Below are 17,338 nucleotides of genomic sequence, written 5' to 3' on the forward strand. Positions count from 1 at the left end.
TATTAATTCTATTCCCATTCAATTGTAATGGATAACAAATTAAAGCCTTTGCCTCCTCCATGAACAGCTATTTGAAAATGTTTATTTATCCTAAGCTAAACTGTTCCCACTAAAAACAGTTTCTAAAATAGAAGTCCTGTGACATCTCTGGCATGTGATCAATGTTTTTTATTTGAAGTCAACCACAGAAATATTCCAAAGCTCAACGAAAGTGACCCATCTTCTAAATCACCCATTACTTACTCTTCTGGAGAATCCCAGTTCTTGACTCCCTTTGGAGCCTTCAGAAGCTGGGCTCAGAAACTATTCTAAAACCCCGGATATAAGGTAGTATTTAGTGAATATGCTGGACATTGTAGGGTGGGGTTGGGAGGATCATGAGGCCCCACAGCTAGGTGAGCACTATTAGCAGGTGATGGCTGCTGGGCAGGGAGAGTCCGTTTTCTTCAGGGGTGTAGCTCTTGGTAGGATGCCATGCTCCAGTGGCTGGCACCACACCCATGTGCATAAGTACAGCACTAAAGAGACTCAGTGAATGCTGACAAGGAAAAAAATACATGAACTTGGAAAGGGTCTGAGATAAAGATGGAACCAGAAGACTTGCAAGCTCACTGCCTGGACCACACAATGAGACTTGATCTCAAATAAAGTAAAGGGCATTGTGAAAGGCTCTGGGAAATTTATACCTTGAAAAAGCAGTGCATGCCATGGTCCAGTTAAGCAGGGTGTAGTTGCTAGCCTCAGTAAAGACAAAAAGAAGCCATAGGGTTTGCACTGGGACCCTGGGAAAGCTGCCTCGGGAGTAGCCACCAAACCAGGAAGGCCACTACCACCTCAGGCTTAGAAATGCTAGCAATACAAATTTGTTTCAAAGTCTTTCCTGGGTAGAGTGATTTTCAGAACAGAGGTGGGGTGGGGGTTGGGGTGCCCTCCATGACTGCCCAATAAAATGTTCCAAGGATGCTATGGCTGTGGTTGGGACAGGCCCAAGTACAGCTGGTACTGACAACAGTACTTGGCACCATCCACATGATGCTGGCTGTGCACCCATGAGGAATGCAAAAGGTAGAGAGTTACTACCTTGGTGCAGCTTGCACCAAGATTCCAAAGGGCATTCTGGCAGGTCAAACAGGGAGCGGTAAGTTCCCTTCAGCTGGCTCATAGCAGAGTCAACTGGGAAGTCTTGACGGCCCAGGTGCACAGGTGTGGCGTGGAACAATTCCTACTATAAGAAGCTGCAGACAACCCTCAAAGCCTGTCCAAGAGAGAAAGGTAATGAGGGAAGCCAGAGAGACAAAGCTGCCCAGACCTTTGGGGACCATTCCCCACAGTGGGTCCAGGTCCTCCACAGGGAGCTTTGAGATTTAATGCTTACTCTGCTGTTCTAGTCTTGCTGGGGCCAGCACCTCTTAACCATTTGCCTATTTCTGGCTTCTGAAACATCTCGCTCTGTGCCTGCCTAAACATGTAACTTAGAAGTATATGTGTGCTTCTGTTTGATTATTATTATTTATTTATGTTTTACAGAGGCTCACAGTTGATTTTGCCTTCAGTCCTAGAGGAGACCATGAACTTGAGCTTTTGGACAATGCTGGAGTGTTATAACGGTTCAGGGACTCCTGGGGATAGACTGGACACCTTTTACAGTGTGACATAGATATAAACCTTTGGGGTTGCGATCAGAACGCTACAGTTTAGATGATAAATGTGTTATGGGCTAGATTTGAAAGGTACTGTTGAAGAGGGAGGGCACAGTGACTTAACTAGAAGCATTCCCTTAGGGAACTGTGGGGCCCTAACTAGCCATTTGCTCTTCTTTTCTTGGTTTCTGCTTTACCGTGTGACCCAACACAGGCCTAGAAACAGTGGGCTCATCCAATCATGGTCTAGGGACTATAATAAGCCCTTTCTCTTTATCAGCAATTGTCTCAGGCATTTTGTTACTATGATGAAAAGCTGACTAACAATGCTTTTAAGACATAAAACCAATCTCTGTTAAAAATAGAAACAAAATAAAGATGCTGATTTTATGTCATTATTCAACACCATTCTGGAGGCTATCCATGATATAAGAAAATACAACAAAATTGAGAAAATTGGCCAGGCAGTGGTGGTGTATTCTTTAATACCAGCACTCAGGAGGCAGATCTCTGTGAGTTTGTAGGCCAGACTAGTCTACAGAGTAAGTTCCAGAAGAGCCAGGGAAAAAAAAAAAAAGGAAAACTGAATCATTCTTATAAATATTTAAAAATACACAAAACTTTCTATACGATAATTTTTCAAGAAATAAAGATGGCTTTAAAAAAAATTCCATTCACAAATAGAAAATAAGTGGAGAAAGGGTTAGAAAAGCACTGAGGAGTTTACCTTTTAACTCTGCACAGCTGTGCTGGGAATGCGTTCCATGCACATGCTGGTCTCAGCCTTGGTCAGGGAAGCTCCTTCAGGGAGCAACGGTTATGGCAAAGACTCAACACTAGTCAGAGGGCTGGGGATAAGTGACTGTGAGTCTTAGCCATAAACACGGCATGCTACCAAGGCTTGGGGAACATCCCGCAAAGAGGATGTGGGAGGAGGTAGGGGGTGTGTGTGCTGTCCTCGGGACGTGTCACAACCATTGTGCTCATGAACTCAGGCAGTTACGGTTCCCTGCATAAGATCAGGCCAGTCGGGATGGGGAGGGCGGGGAGAAGAGTTTGAAAACCCTACTCCTAATTGAAGAGCTATTGGCAGTTGTTGGCTGCTGGGTGGGGATGGGGAGTAGTCACTCTGCTTTGGAAATACAGCAACTGGCAGGTTGTCTGTGCCCCATGGATGATGTCACAGTCTTGCAGACACTGGCAGCACTGATTAGAATCAAGGGTTACTTCTTTTTCAAAAATGAAGACATGAGGTTGGGAGGAGGACATGTTGGAGGGGAAGGTCAGGGGGAACCAAGAGGCAGTGGGGTTCACATGATCAAAATACATCATATACATGGACTTCTCAATATATAAAAAGTATAGAACTCTCTTTAAAACTCATTAAGACTTATAAGACTTACACATTGAAACTACAAGAATTTCTTAAAGGACATAAAAGAACAGAACACAAGCCAAGACATTTTAGATAAGACGACTTAACAGAAATACCGATTTCCACAAAATTAACATATTAGCATAATTTCAACCAAATTTTCCACATAATTTCTGTCTAGGTGATACTGGAGGAAACCCTATTAGTGTCTAAGACATGCCACAAAAATTATATTTTTAAAAAACAAAGAATAGATAGGCATAACAATACATCTTCAATCCCAGTATTTGGGAGGCAGAGGCAAGAGAATGGATCTCTCTGAGTTCAAGGCTAGCCTGGTCTACACAGTGAGTTCCAGGATAGCCAAAACTATGTAGAAAGACCCTGTTTGAAAAAAATGAATATTTTCTAAATCTGAGAACACTACAATTATAATAAAAATACAGCAATAACCAAAATAGACTGTTAAAATACTACAGATCCTATATGCTTCAAAAACTAAAGCACAGATGGATTTGAAGTTTAAAATTAATTTTTCAAAGCATTACAGACAATTAGGGTTTTCATGTATAATCCAGGCAAGAAAGGACTACTAGCCAAGACTGAAGAAAAAAAAAAAAAATCCAAACTATTAATTTAGAAAACTGCATCTGGACTAGCAAGATGGCTCAGCAGGTAAAGGCACTTTCCATCAAAGCTAATCCCTGGGACCTGCATGGTAGATGGAGAGAACCAGCTCTTGGCACTTACTGTCTGACTGCGGTGCACCGTGAAACGCATATCCCTACACACACCAATGAGTAAAAGTGTAATGAAAACAATTTGAAAAGTGCATCTGCCCACATGGACTCAGACATGGTAGAGAAAGCATTCAAAGATCTATTCAAAAGGAACAAGAAAAAGGCAGCAGATGGACAAAACTCACATGAAAACAAACTTAAAGACCTAACAAATAAGGGGGAAAAATATCAAACTTAGGACGAGCTAGAAAATGCAAACTCCCTTGGCAATGGAATATATAGACATTTACGTGTGTGTGTGTGTGTGTGTGTGTGTGTGTGTGTGTGTGAATATATTTATCAGATTGGTGGATAGTAAACAGAAAGATGCAAGGCATTATAATACTTCACACACTGCTGACTGAGCCGAATGCCGCCTGAGCACCGCCTCGTGAGGGACGTGAGAGCGCTGCACAAACCATGAGCACGCTGGCCCCGCAGCAGCCTGCACATGTCTCTATGCAACCTTCAAATGAGAATCCACTCTACACCAGCTTACTCAAGGCCAGCTGCGGCGTTACCATCCACTTGGCGTGTCACTCCTAGTAAGCTAGGGACCTGCCAAACCCCTAAAAGGAATCTATCTGAAACACTTCACTATTACTCCACCACCCTCTGAGAGACAGCCTTCTGGCAAAGCTAAGTCCTCTGACTTGATGCTCTTAAATCAGAAACAGACTTACCGGAGTCAGGGTCCTGGCATCACTAAGTTTCTGGAAGCTCCTAAAGTGAACGTAAGGAGGACCATTGCCTTACGCTAATCTAAAGAAGAACAATGGCCCTACACAGTGACTTCATCTAAAATTAGTTTCGATCACTATGTTTCTAAAGCTCCATTAGTACAGAAACCTATCATGTCATATGACAAGTGATTCCCACCAGGGAGTTTGGGAATACTTAACTAGGTGTATGTCATGGAGCAGAGCCTGAGCATGAAAAACACAGAACCAGTAAGACACAACACAAATACAAATATGGTTCTCTTACTTCATGTTCGAAACCTTGATGAACTGACTTTTTTTTTAAGGTTTTAATCATTGTCCATGGTTTGAGCCACTGATCTTAGTGCTCTGTCTCCTTCTGCCTATCATTATCTGTGATTTCAAGGGGCAGGATTTCAATCATATACTCTAAAAATCATTATTCATTTTCTTTATGCCTTCTGCAAAGTCCATACCTAGTCTACTTATCAACTCCATTCTCTACCCTATTACTCCAGTGTTTAACCTGATGTGTCGGGGGGTGCATACGTAGTCACATGTAGGGAGCTGCCTGTATGTGTAAGTGTATGTGCCGGGATTACTGGCAGCTGTCATACCTCCCTGGCTTTCCTGTGGGTTCTGTGGATCAGAAGTCGTGCCCATGCTCACATGGCAAGTACTTGTCATTGATGAGCCAGCTGGCTTTTAAGTTTAGAAGGTAGTATAACATCTTCCATGCTTTCCCAGATTCTTACTCTAGGAGGAGAAGGGCAGACCACTTTCTATTCCCACCAGAGGCTCTGTGTGCCGGCCACAGAGAGCAGTGGCCTTATCCATGAGTGCACCCAAGACCACTGTATTGGAATAAGGCTCCCTCTCAGTCTCCCTATATTAAAAATGACTCACTCATATCCTGTTCCAGAGTTTTATGAGAAACATCTTAAATAAAATGGTTTTCATTTACTGTATGTAGTGTGGGTCTACATTTGCTATTACACTGTCAGTCAAATATCTGTTACAAATTATTATCCACCTCTTCATTCTTTACAAAGACCTTCGCTAATTAGCATTCACTAACAACATAACTGGAAACACAGGTTATAAAGCAATTTAGATGCTTTCTCCCCCAAACTCTGATCACATGGTCAATTCACTATCTTCCAAAGGAAAGCTCAAGCTACTTAGAATAGGGCTTCTAAGGTCTGGAGAAATTGCTTAGTGATTAAAAACACTGGCTGCTTTTCCAGGGGACTTGGGTCCAATTCCCAGAACCCACATGGCATCCATTTTCTAAAATATATGGATCCATTTTCTAAAATATATGGATCCATTTTCTAAAATATATGGATCCATTTTCTAAAATATATGGATCCATCATCTAAAATATAGATTTCTCTGAAGGGATGACAGGGCATTTGGGTAATAGGCAGGGAGGAGGTGATTATTCCCCACTATGACCAGTGGACATTCTTAACAGTAAACCACTGACACGAATGGCCACGAACATGCGAACTATCCCGCAAGACTGGTTTCGGAGAAACCTCCGTAACGGTGCCCACCACCTCCTACATCTAAACCGAGACTAATAATGTCCCTACCTCTTCAATACTTCTTGTATTCATGACTAAATGAGCTAATATTCCGCAATGGGCCTTCCGTGTAGTAATATCTGCTTGTCAAACACAGCCCGTGCTCTGTTTAGCCGTCTCACATGCGGCCTACTGCGAAAGCCACACAGCTTATTCGCCAGCCACACAGGGTGCTTCTCTCCTATTCCCTCCTCCCCCAGCCCCTAACAGATGGGAATTTTGAATAAACTGATTCAACCGCTGTCATCAACATTTCCTGTTTCATTTAAGATGAAGGCCAAAACCCCTAAGAAGGTTTTCAAGATCCTGCGTGGTCTAGTCCCGCTTGCCTTTCCCACACCAGGGTCCCGTGGCTCTCCCCACCACTGAATGCTCCAACAAAGCAAGCCACAATTCCTCCAGCCTCCTGCACGTGATAGCTTTTCTCTCCCTCCATGCCTCCCCTCAACTAGTAACTATTTCTTCCTTCAAACTTTGCTCAAGTAGCCCTGGACTACAGAAGCCCCCACTAACTAAAGGAAGTTAGCTAAAGCAGGTGAGTGGAGGGAGGATTGGAGGGCAGGTGGGTTTGGGGGGGTTATGTTCTTTGGGTTATCTGGGCCTTAAAGGAAGAAAAAGAAAATCAGAAATATGTCAGCTGATGAACGGAAATGCAAACTGTGGTCTACTCACTATTCACCCAATGGACTTTAATCAGCCATGAAAAGCAATGAAGTGCCAATGCATGCCCTAACACTGAGTGACGATGCCACACAGAGTGCCGAAGAGCCACAGTATACAAAGCAGAGGAATGAACACAGCTTTTTTCGGGGGGTGTGTGTGAATATATTCTGCCATTAGAGAGGGGTGGTGGCTGCACACCCTTAGGAATACGCTAAGCCACGGAAAACTAGATACCATAAAAGGAGGAGTTTTATCCTATGTGAAGGCTGTCATGACAGAGCTATTTTTAGGACTATCATGACTGACTAGGGGCTCTGGATATGTTGTATGTCACATGAGCGCATGCATGTCCACACACACACACCGGTACTCACACATATACCATATATGATACCAGAAGTCCTGCTTGGTAAATGCAAAGTTTTACTTTCAGCCAAAGAGCCTTACGATTTTAACAAATTTAGATAGAAAGTATAATGGGGGGGGGCTCTATCTGAGATCCAGGAAAATCAGTTCTGAGTACTAAAAACTATCTAAGACTTACTCCACTGTGCAAATCCAAGCCATCTATGCAAATTTAGTCCCTTAACAAACCACATCTAATTCATATTCTAATTGACAAAATGGTTAAACTGGGTCAATTTACCTAGTCTACTGTCTGTGATAAAAACTGAATCCTTTGAAGTACGAGCCACCATGTAAAATTATGTAAACAGAGGTAACTCTAAAAATATGTTCACAAGAGGTACCTCCAAGCATTGCCATCTTCACCAGCACCGCAGATAATAATGAGATAGGCAGAAGCTTGCCTGGCCTTATCAGTTTTTGTTTTGTTTTTTTTGGGGGGGTGGGGCAGGACTAATACTCCACCAGTCTCTGAAAGGATACATCCTTGCTGTACAGCTGGCTGCACACAATGTTCCTGACTCCGATTTTTTTTTTTTAAGGAGTAATGCCTGAAAGTGTTGGCTCAGAGACAAAACCCTGAATTTAGGCCACATGGATGTCGCTTCATTGTTACTGAAAGACAAAGGCTCGGCTCTCATCAAACTTCAGCCGGCAGCAGCAACAACATTCCGCCAGCTAAGCAGTCCCTATGAGGGCCTCCCCGCTGAGAACCCAAGGCAGCATCTGGCCCAAGAGTAGCCAGGCAAGCGCATCATGTAAATATAGACTGTTACTGTCAATGATAGGCACTGTGGTTAAGGTCCAGCGAGTCAGGGAAACTGTAGACTTGTTTTTTTCTTTTATTCTTGAGGAGGGTTGAGGGGAGGGGAACATTTGAAATACAAATTTAGTGGGTTTCTTTTTCATTTCCTTTTTTTGTTTTTTTTTTGTTTGTTTGTTTAAGAAAAGATATTTAACAAATCGAGTTGTTCTCTGTTCTTCCCAAGAACGTCATTAAATAGAATGTAATGAATTAGTCCTTTTTAAAAATCAGATGGAATGATTTTACACAAACTTGCTTTAGGACTTGTTCCCCTGAGGGGCAATGTTAGCATAAGGTATTTTTTAAACTTTTAAGTTGTTTCTGTTTATCCTTTTTCTTATAATTTAATTTTTTTGAGAACTTCCTACATGATCACTTCATTTCCCTCACCTCTACCCCCAGCTTTTCCATGTCTCTCATCTCAAATTAATTATCTTTTGAATTATTATACATATATAAAAATGACTGCATTTTTACCTGCTCTGTTAGGTGCCTAGACATTTCCCCAGAGCTCGACTGATCATGAAGCATACAAAGAACAACAAAAAGCCAACCAATCTATACCTCGAAGAAGGCACACTCAAGTAGCAGAGAAGGAAAAGAAGGGGTGACAGTGGCCAGCAATGCTCAAAGGGAACACAGAGCAGATGCAGCACTGACTAACTGACTGACTGACTCCAAGGATGGGTGAATGGAGATTAAGTGTTCCGTGCAAAGCAGAGAGGACATGGTGCGCTGTGAAGGAGACGGGTGGGTATGCGGGGTGATGAGAACAGAACCCACAAAGACACAGCAGAGTGGGGTAAGGATAGCAAGAGAAGAGACAGATGAAACAAACAGAAGCTAACTGGGAAAAAACTCTTTATTCTATAGGAAACAGAAAGACTGGAGTATGAAAGAGGAGGACACTAAGAGAAGGTAATTTTAAAAGAACCATCAGCAGTAAAAAGGATTTACAAACAGCTATAATGGGCTAGGATGGAGATAATCACCTGACCATCTACCTACCCCTGGAGGGGGGATGCTGAGTTAAGGCTGTGGACATGCCAGCACAGTCAGGAGATAATAAGAACTCCCAGAAGAAGTGACAAATCCTGGGCCTTGACTGAAAGAGTGGAGAAGGACTTACTAACCAGCCTCCGGCTCACCAAGTCCTGAATGCCGACACTGTCTATACGCCTAGGGAATATTCTAGCATTCCAAACCAAGAGCAGAAAAGGCTCCCCCTCCACATCTCCCCTATTCCTGTGCCACTTCTCCCAGGACTGTTCTCCCAGGCCTTTTCATCCGCCGCCATCAGCTGGCAGTCACGGGGCATGCACCTCTCAACTAAGCCTCACTGTAACTTTCGTGTTAGGCTTCCTCTCCCTGAATACGCTCACAGAGAGCAAAGATCCCTCCGTGAGCATCTTCAGGGAGAGCATGGGATGTCTCCCAAAGCGTACACTCAATCGATGCTGGCTGGTTGAGGAGTGTTGATATAGAGAGAACATCCCTAAAAAAGAGACACCCAGCTGCCATCCTCTCCCAGCTCTCAGCACCTTCACCTTTCACTGCACTGGCATTCACCGATGCTGGTGAAATTAAAAACACTCTCCCATTTCCAAGCCTAAGACAGGGCCGCACTAAAGGGAAGTCACTAAATAGTGACACTAGCCATTTATTTTCAGTATTAACATTTTGCTTTGTAACTGAAAACATCTTCACTATGGATGCCCAAGGGCAATGGGTTACCCACAGACTGAATCACTCTCCTACCAGCACAGCTAAAACCTAAAGCTTTGCGAGCATCTGCTTTTCACTGTCAGAGTCAGAGAATACCATTAGATGAGATATGGCTTTAGCTGGCTACAGGGTCCAGGCAATGATGTGTAGAAATATTTAAATCACCACAAATAAACACACTAGGTTTTTCTGTGACAGGCTACGGTGACCTAATGGACTGTTTTTCCATGCGGGCATGTTAATTGTGGTTTCATTCTAGGCTTACTATAGATGAATACATGATGAGGACAGGGGAAGTCAGATTGCTAACTCTGGCCTAATCTATCTCTGCAAAGGCATATTCCACATGACTAGCTTTTAACTCCTAAAAGTATTTAACTTAATTAACCATCACCGGTTAACCAATATTTTAACTACGTTCACTCACTGAAAAACTTTCCTAAAACTAAGTTTTCTGCCATCTGGCAAGGTAGTATCTACACTCGGGGAAAAAAAAAGTACTTAAAGATCAGAAATCAATGAGACGCAGACCCAAAAGCCATGTAGCAGGCACACACGGACTCCCTCAGATTGTCTTCAGTGAGTGAGCGCCCTTTCGGGTTAACATTTGGATTTGTGTATCATTTGCTTATGAAACAAAACTCCATTAAGTATTTTCATGGCGAGCTGGGGAGGGAAGACTTTTTAAACGTAATCACTCATGTTTGATTCATTAGGCTGCCTGGGCACCAGCAGCACAGCTGGGAACGAGCTCAGCCGGATTCTGTGCCCCCAGCTCTTTGCTACCACATGACCTTGGAGGAGTCACGATTTTTCTCTGCTTCAGTTTCCTTTGCATACGACAATCCCAATAACGGGGCTGGAGCTCGATTGATTTGTTAGTTTGATCTCCTAAATTGATGGTGATGATCATTTTGGCAGAGAAGTAGAGTGTCGGGGGTGATAAATCTTATCAAGGCGCACTGAGATTTTTCAGGGCAAAAGTAACCACTGAAACATACTAAATGAGTCAGTGTTTCTGCCAAATCCTTATGTGAGGGAAGGACTCGGGGAGAGGCTCACAGCTCAATGGCACTTGCTTTCCTGACTTAAGTGATTTGGAAATACATCATCCTGAGTGTTCTTTCTCATGAAAATCAAGTACATATGACTCTCACCCATTGCAACTTCAGTTCCAGCAGGGGAAAGTTACTGCTATCCTATGAAACTGCCTGACGCCTGAGGACAGCCGACATGCACGCTCTGTGCTGAGAGCATTGTGGACCGGTACTGGAATCCACACCACCGAAGGAATCCCAGCTGATTGTCTTCTTCCCAGATTTTTTGATGGATTATGAGAAACTTTGCCGGAATAGCACAATTAACAGCAAACCCAAAAGCCGGGAAATATCAGTCAAAGAAAACGTAACTACCTGAATTACAACTGCCTCACGTGTGCACCTCAAGATTTTTCATCTGACTGATGGCCATTAGAGAGCTCACTCTCCAGGGTATTTGCAAGGCTCTGATTTGATCTGGAGGGATCTGGAGAGAAGGCATGCAAGGAATGGCAACAATATTCACAACTCAGCATTCCCCCAAGGCAGGCGTCTATACTCACAGCTGCTGCTCCACGATTTTAACAAGGACTTTATGCTAATTTCAAAAAACAGAGAATCCTGTAGGCTCAACATTGTGTCTTGGCCGGCTGCAGAGGTAGTGGCAGGGGTGGCAGCCCAGCAGCCGCAGCAGCAGCAGCAGCAACAGCAGCAATTCTGTGGCTCGCAGCCGCTGTCCTCTCGCAGGCGGCAGAGTTCTGGCCCACAGTCCCTTGGCTTCATTATCATGCAGTCTCGTGGTGACGCACAACTATAGTGGAAGCGCTGCTCAATGCAGATGAGGTACCCAGCTGAATTAAAGCTTACAAGTTTATTACAAGTGCCCTGAAGGACGCCCTCACCTTTCTTTATGCAGACCTGCATGTGGCCAGCCAGACCTGCCCTGTTTGTATTCAGATTGCCAGTTTGAGCAGCTTTTCAGCTCATCTGTGCTGCCAGTGAACTGACACCTTCTGCTGCTCTCTGCCCTTCGATGCCAACTTTCCTCGCAGGCAAAGGGCCTCAGAAACACAGGTTCTTAAGCTGAATTAGAATCTGGCAAAAGATCTTTAAAGGTCTTCCTTTAATAGCTGGTGTCCTCTTTGAAAGGGAGAAAAAAAAAATCAGCAGCAGTTTCCTCGGGGATCTGAGCAGTGCATTCATTCCACCCTGATCCATGCCCAGCTGTGGTTTACTCAGCATGCTTATGATGAGATAGAGTCCACAGGCCCACTTACCCCACTGGAGATAATGCTGCCTAATGGAATGAGGGATGATGTCATGGACACTGGCTGAACCTCCACTGGCCTCTGAAACTGCTCAGCTCAGGACAAAGTTGTTTTCTGATGCATGCAACTTACTCTAAAGAGATAACTGCCAGGTATGGGGGTTGTTTTAAAGCAATGTTCTCCGTTCTTAACATAGTCTGACAGTCAAAATATCAGTGAAGAGCCAAAATATCCGCTGGTCAATAAGCACATTTGGACAACTTCAATCTATGGAAGAGGCCTGAAGATGAAAACATACTGTAAAATGATTAACCAATCTTCGGGGGGGAGGGGGGGAACTGACAAGAGACACTGCACAACCAAAAAAAAATTACATTTTATGTCAATATCAAAAGAAAAACACTTTAGATGCCAACTGGGTTACTGTGTGCATCTCTGCATGTGTTCCAGTGTCCCTCCTCATATGTAGAAATACATTTGTAGTGAGCCACCTGCAGTACTGCATTCTTTAAGCACCACAGAGAGTAAGTGTAATTATCAAAGTCATGGCTGAATAGGTTCACTCACGGTCAAATTGCTGGGCGCTGTGTTAGAGGTTAAAATAACATCTCTCCATGCATGAACACCATCCACTAAGTACAAGAGGATAACTGCATTCATTAAGACATATTCAGCTGTAATAGTATAAGGGGCAGATGTCTGAGGCTGTGGGAGTTTTTGTTTCTTGTTTTTTTTTTTTTTTAAAGAACAGTTCAAGAAATTTGATGTAAGTCTGGACCATTCTAATTCCTAAATAGACTTGACAAGAAAATTCAAACTAAGGTTGTGAAAGCTGACCAACATGGAACCCTAACTACATGTGCCAGGCCAATCCTGAACCTTAATTCCATCCTGAGATGCCAAGGCTGACCAATACCAAACCCCAGGTCTACATCACTATCATCTTTATAAAAAAAGTTCTCAAGGTCAGCTAAGAGCAGAGTTTCTCATCTTTCAAAAAGAACCAAGGCCTCCATGTGTCTAATGAACTAATGCCATCCCAAATCCTCACCTTCTCCCACATTCCATTCTTGTCATTAACAATGAATGTCCACACTGCAAAAGACGACATGGTTAAAAAAAAAAAAAAAAAAGTCAATTCGCACTTTGCTTTTAACTATAGTATTCCCTAAAGTAACTTTGCTACTCAATCCTTTCTTCAACAGACCTGCTAACAGATTCTATGGAAGGAAGTGACCTAAACCCATACATTCAGGACACCACTGACAACCAAGGCTCAGCACTGAGACCTCAGCTGATGAGTTGTACACAGCATCTAGACATTCTGCTGTGTTCTCGCTACCCGTCTTGGGCTGAGCTCACCCAAGATTTAAAAGAAGCTTGCTACCATTTGACCACAACACCCCGAGGAAGTGGAATTCACTCCCAGTGAACCTTCATTACTACACAAGAGTGGTATAGAAAGTCACTTTGGTGACTTTGGGGAGCAAGGAGTAAGTAATAGGTGATTTTCTTATAACTCTAAAATTGGACTTTTTTTTTTTTTTTTCATTTTTAAATGTGTCTATACAGCCATAGCCGGTGGTGCACACCTTTAATCCCTGCACTCAGGAGGCAGAGGCACGTGGATCTCTGAGTTCGAGGTCAACCTGGTCTACAAAATGAGTTCCAGGACACCCAGGGCTACACAGTGAAACTGTCTTGGGAAAAATAAATAAATAAATAAAACAGAATTGTCTATACAGATATATATATAAAAAAAGTAAGCCAGAGTGTGATTTACCTAAACAGGATGAGAGGACCGGTTTGTGTGTGTGGTGTGTGTGTGAGTGTGTATGCACACACTTATTTCAGAAGCTTGCTGTAAATACAGTGTAGGTATAAATGGCGCTTTCCGCTTATATCTAGACTAAGCTAGAATACGGGCAGAGCCTGGTTCTATCCAAACGTTATTCTAAAGTACAAAGAACACAATAAACAGTGTTATTCTTTCAACTCCTGCTCACAAACACCATAGCAATACTTACTTAATGGAGCATTTCCTTTCTACATCTTCCGATGCTTTTATTATCCAAACTACCAAACTACTACCTGGAGAAAACACACACACACACACACACACAGCAATCCTTTTAGAAGGCCACAGAAGAGTCCCACTGTAACCCAATTCCTTTCTCAATCCCGCAATGACTAGCCCTCTTTTTAAATTACAAATAAGGACACTGCCATTTTTCTTCAAGTATTTTCTTGTTAAACTGCTAATTAATGACAACAACCAAGACATAGCCTAAAACCTGTCAGTTTTTTAGATTGCCAGAGATGCCAGTTTTTCATTTCATACTTTACAAATTCAGAATCCTCTGACTTACATACACTCATGTACAGTTTCATATTGTTGCCACAAAGACAGCTACAGATATGGTTTCTAGATGGTGCAGCCTCGGTAAAGCAGACAAGTATAATTCAGGACATTGCTTAGCTATACTCCTTACATTTTAGACTGCAATCATGCCAGCTTCAGAAATGTAAGAGATACATAGTTTCAAAACAGGTTATTCCCATTTGTCTCGAGACCCTTTTGCTGAAGACACCACACACATTGGTCACAGGACATGAAGAAATCAAGTTGGGACTGATAAATGGCGAAGACAGTCATCAACAGTCTTGCCCAGCTTGAATCCTATGAACTATACTAAGGACTGGCCTAACAAGATATGCCAATGGGTGCAGTAGTGGCACAAATGTTACAGGGGTAAGCCAACCACTCTCTGATTGGATTTAAGGCTTTCTCTACAGAAGGAAATATGCCTAGTACTGCAACTCTGGCCACAGGGTTGAGGGGCTCACAGGCCACGGAGGAAAATCTATTACTCTGCTAAGAAGACGTGCTGTCAAGCTGCCCCCTAAATTCATATCTTTAGACCCATAGAAATAGTATAGCTCTCAAAACTGTCAGTTGCCGGCCACAAACCCGACATCTAATCACACCCCTCTCCCAAGGCTCGGGGACCAGTGTGGAAGATGAGGCAGGAAGACTACGAGAGCTGGATGTCAAGGAGGGTCAGAACAGAACTATCTCTGGACATGACGGAAGCATGTCACTCATGAACCTACAGCAGTTCTGGTTCACTATGAAAGACCTACTCAAGAACAAGACAGTACATTTCAGCATTGATGGGGGAGGGGCGCAGAAGCCACCCCACACACACACCAGCCCCTACCTGAGGAGCTATCGACAGCTGATGACTTCTGGGAAAGAAAGTGTCTGGATTCTTTAAGGTGTGGCCCCTGGTAGACGGACCACACTCTTTAGTAGGTGGCCCCACGCCGGTGAGTGTGGACGGGCAGCACAAACTGAATTCAGTGGAATGCCAACAGAACCAACAGAATAGGGACGCAAAGTTGGGAGGTGGCGGGGAGGAAGATGTGGGCGGCACGGGGGAGGAGTGTGAAATGACTAACACTCGCTGTATGAAATTCTCAACAAGTTCTTTAAAATATTACATGTATAAAAAAAACCCATCGTCTCTTGTTGATGTCCTCCCACCACGCGCTGTAGTAAACAGCCAGCACAAACGATGAGCTCAACGCTTCTGCTCTCCAGGTGTTAGGAGGCAGATTCCACTAATCCACGCCCTGCCAAGAGGCTTTGCTTTCCTTTCCAGCAGAGTAGCCTCCGTGCGAAGGAACACCAGCAAAACCCTCAGGAAAGGGTAGAGCACACTGTTGTCTGGAAGGGAGGGACCTGAACAGAATGTTCCCTGGTACTTAGTGAAGTTTGAGTTAACTTAAAATATCACAGTCTCCACTGGAATGTAATGTTCTGAGAGAATTCCTCAACTACTAAACTCATTTTAGGAAAGGAACACAAGTGTAAGGATAAGTCCGCATGGTAGGGGCTTCGCCAATATCTCAAAAGCTCTTAACACTGGTATCCAAAAGAATGTGAGCTCTTGTGCCGAAAACGTCACCTCGCCTTCCAAAGGCTCCTAGGACCTCCTTCTGCTCCCACAGACTCCTGCCTCTTGAAGGGAGCTTAGAAAAGAGGTTGAAAGGCTTTAGAAGAACCAGCAATGCTCTCCAGTCTGTTACATAATTACCAGACATGAAATGCAACAGGGAAAAAAAAAAAAAGCTACAAAAATAGCCTCCTGTTTTGCTTTGAGACCTCATTAAATAACAAGATGTTAATGGTATCCACCCACCTCTCTAGCGGAGACTGAGTTCTTGGTGTGCTCACTCCTAACCTACATCCCTCTTCCTTCTTTTTCTATGTCCCAACTTTTCTGCAACGGATGGTTTGATGTCTTGAAGCGTCACTACGAAGCAGAGGCAAGGGATCTGGTTAGGTTTCCGAGCTGGGACAGCAAACACATAAGAAAAAACCTGAAACATCTGGAGTGTTAGGGAGGAAAGGAAGAGCTGAAAACAGAACAGGCTCAGCAAAGAAGAGAGAGGCCAATTTATAGAGCTGTCCAAAGCCAAAGCCTTTTTGGAATATAACCCAAAGTATAAAATAATTGTGTGTAAATCTGTATTAACGGCTATGGGTTGAGTGGCCTCACCCAAACTCAGATTAAAATTTAACCCCTGTTGTAAAATATTAAGAGGGTAGAAACTATGCTGTTTGAAGGTAGGATCTTTGCGAGGTAATGGAGGCCATGCGGGTAGGTTGCTAATGCTAGGAGACTGCTGCGTCTCAAGGGGGTGGGAGTGGGGGGGTACTTGAACTAAGACTCTAAACTCTTGGTGTCCTGCACAACCTGCGACTTTGCAGGGCATCTTTGCCAGCAAGGAGGATCACACCACATGCAGACTCTGGTCTCGAACTTCCAACCTCCATTTCTGCTTAATTAGAGCAACACAAAATGACTAAGGCACTGATATAAATGAGTGAACAAATAAATAGGAGGAAGAGGAAAATCTTTCACTGTGCAGAAAGGAGGAGGCTTGACTGCTCCCCTCCAGGTGGCTGCCTGGCAAGCCTGGCCTCTGAGTGACATTTACAAGCTCAGGTTCTCAGACTGCCCCACCTGAACTGCTGTGAGTGGCTCACTGCACCTCAATCATTCATGTAATGTGGTTCCCTTAACTAGCACCTGCTTGCAGTCCTCGATTCCAGGGTTTGGGTATATGCCAAGCATGGGATGCCAACATGATCAGCCTGGATAAACCCTGGGTAGTGTCTAACGAGCTTCCGGGGCCAGTACCATTTCATCTGCCGTGTTGCGCCTCTCTTATTGTGAGATGGAAAAGGGCAGGAAAAGATGACTTTACTAGGGAGAAACCTGGAAGATATTCCCTCAGCCGGAAGATCAAGGTCTTCTGTTTGTTGTTTTGGTTTTTCGAGA

The 17,338-nt window shown here is 43.6% G+C and overlaps 1 protein-coding gene and 1 long non-coding RNA gene across 15 annotated transcripts in view; one reads left to right on the forward strand and one right to left on the reverse strand.

Moving 5' to 3' along the window:
* Fryl (FRY like transcription coactivator) overlaps positions 1 to 17,338 on the reverse strand; it is a 222,919-nt gene that overhangs the window by 120,137 nt on the left and 85,444 nt on the right. For 8 of the 12 annotated variants that reach the window (XM_021653952.2, XM_021653951.2, XM_060380739.1 and 5 more), the window contains exon 1: positions 11,283 to 11,672. The exons of the other annotated variants lie outside the window; for them this stretch is intronic. In XM_021653952.2, coding sequence (XP_021509627.2) covers positions 11,283 to 11,643 — 361 coding nt within the window. In that variant the 5' untranslated portion in view covers positions 11,644 to 11,672. Of the gene's footprint in view, positions 1 to 11,282; positions 11,673 to 17,338 lie in introns of those variants that run through there. 12 annotated transcript variants of the gene reach the window in all.
* LOC132653169 (uncharacterized) lies at positions 1,123 to 15,465 on the forward strand. Of its 3 annotated transcripts, XR_009590913.1 has the most exons (6): positions 1,123 to 1,272; positions 7,695 to 7,910; positions 8,447 to 8,707; positions 8,831 to 8,875; positions 10,855 to 12,139; positions 13,193 to 15,463. It is a non-coding gene; the product is annotated as an uncharacterized LOC132653169 (long non-coding RNA). The 3 variants fall into 3 exon arrangements; XR_009590912.1 differs by having other exon boundaries at positions 8,831 to 12,139; positions 13,193 to 15,465; XR_009590911.1 differs by lacking the exons at positions 7,695 to 7,910; positions 8,447 to 8,707; positions 8,831 to 8,875; positions 10,855 to 12,139; positions 13,193 to 15,463 and adding an exon at positions 1,528 to 2,043.

Source organism: Meriones unguiculatus, chromosome 3, assembly GCF_030254825.1.
Source record: "Meriones unguiculatus strain TT.TT164.6M chromosome 3, Bangor_MerUng_6.1, whole genome shotgun sequence".
Taxonomy (NCBI): Eukaryota; Metazoa; Chordata; class Mammalia; order Rodentia; family Muridae; genus Meriones; species Meriones unguiculatus.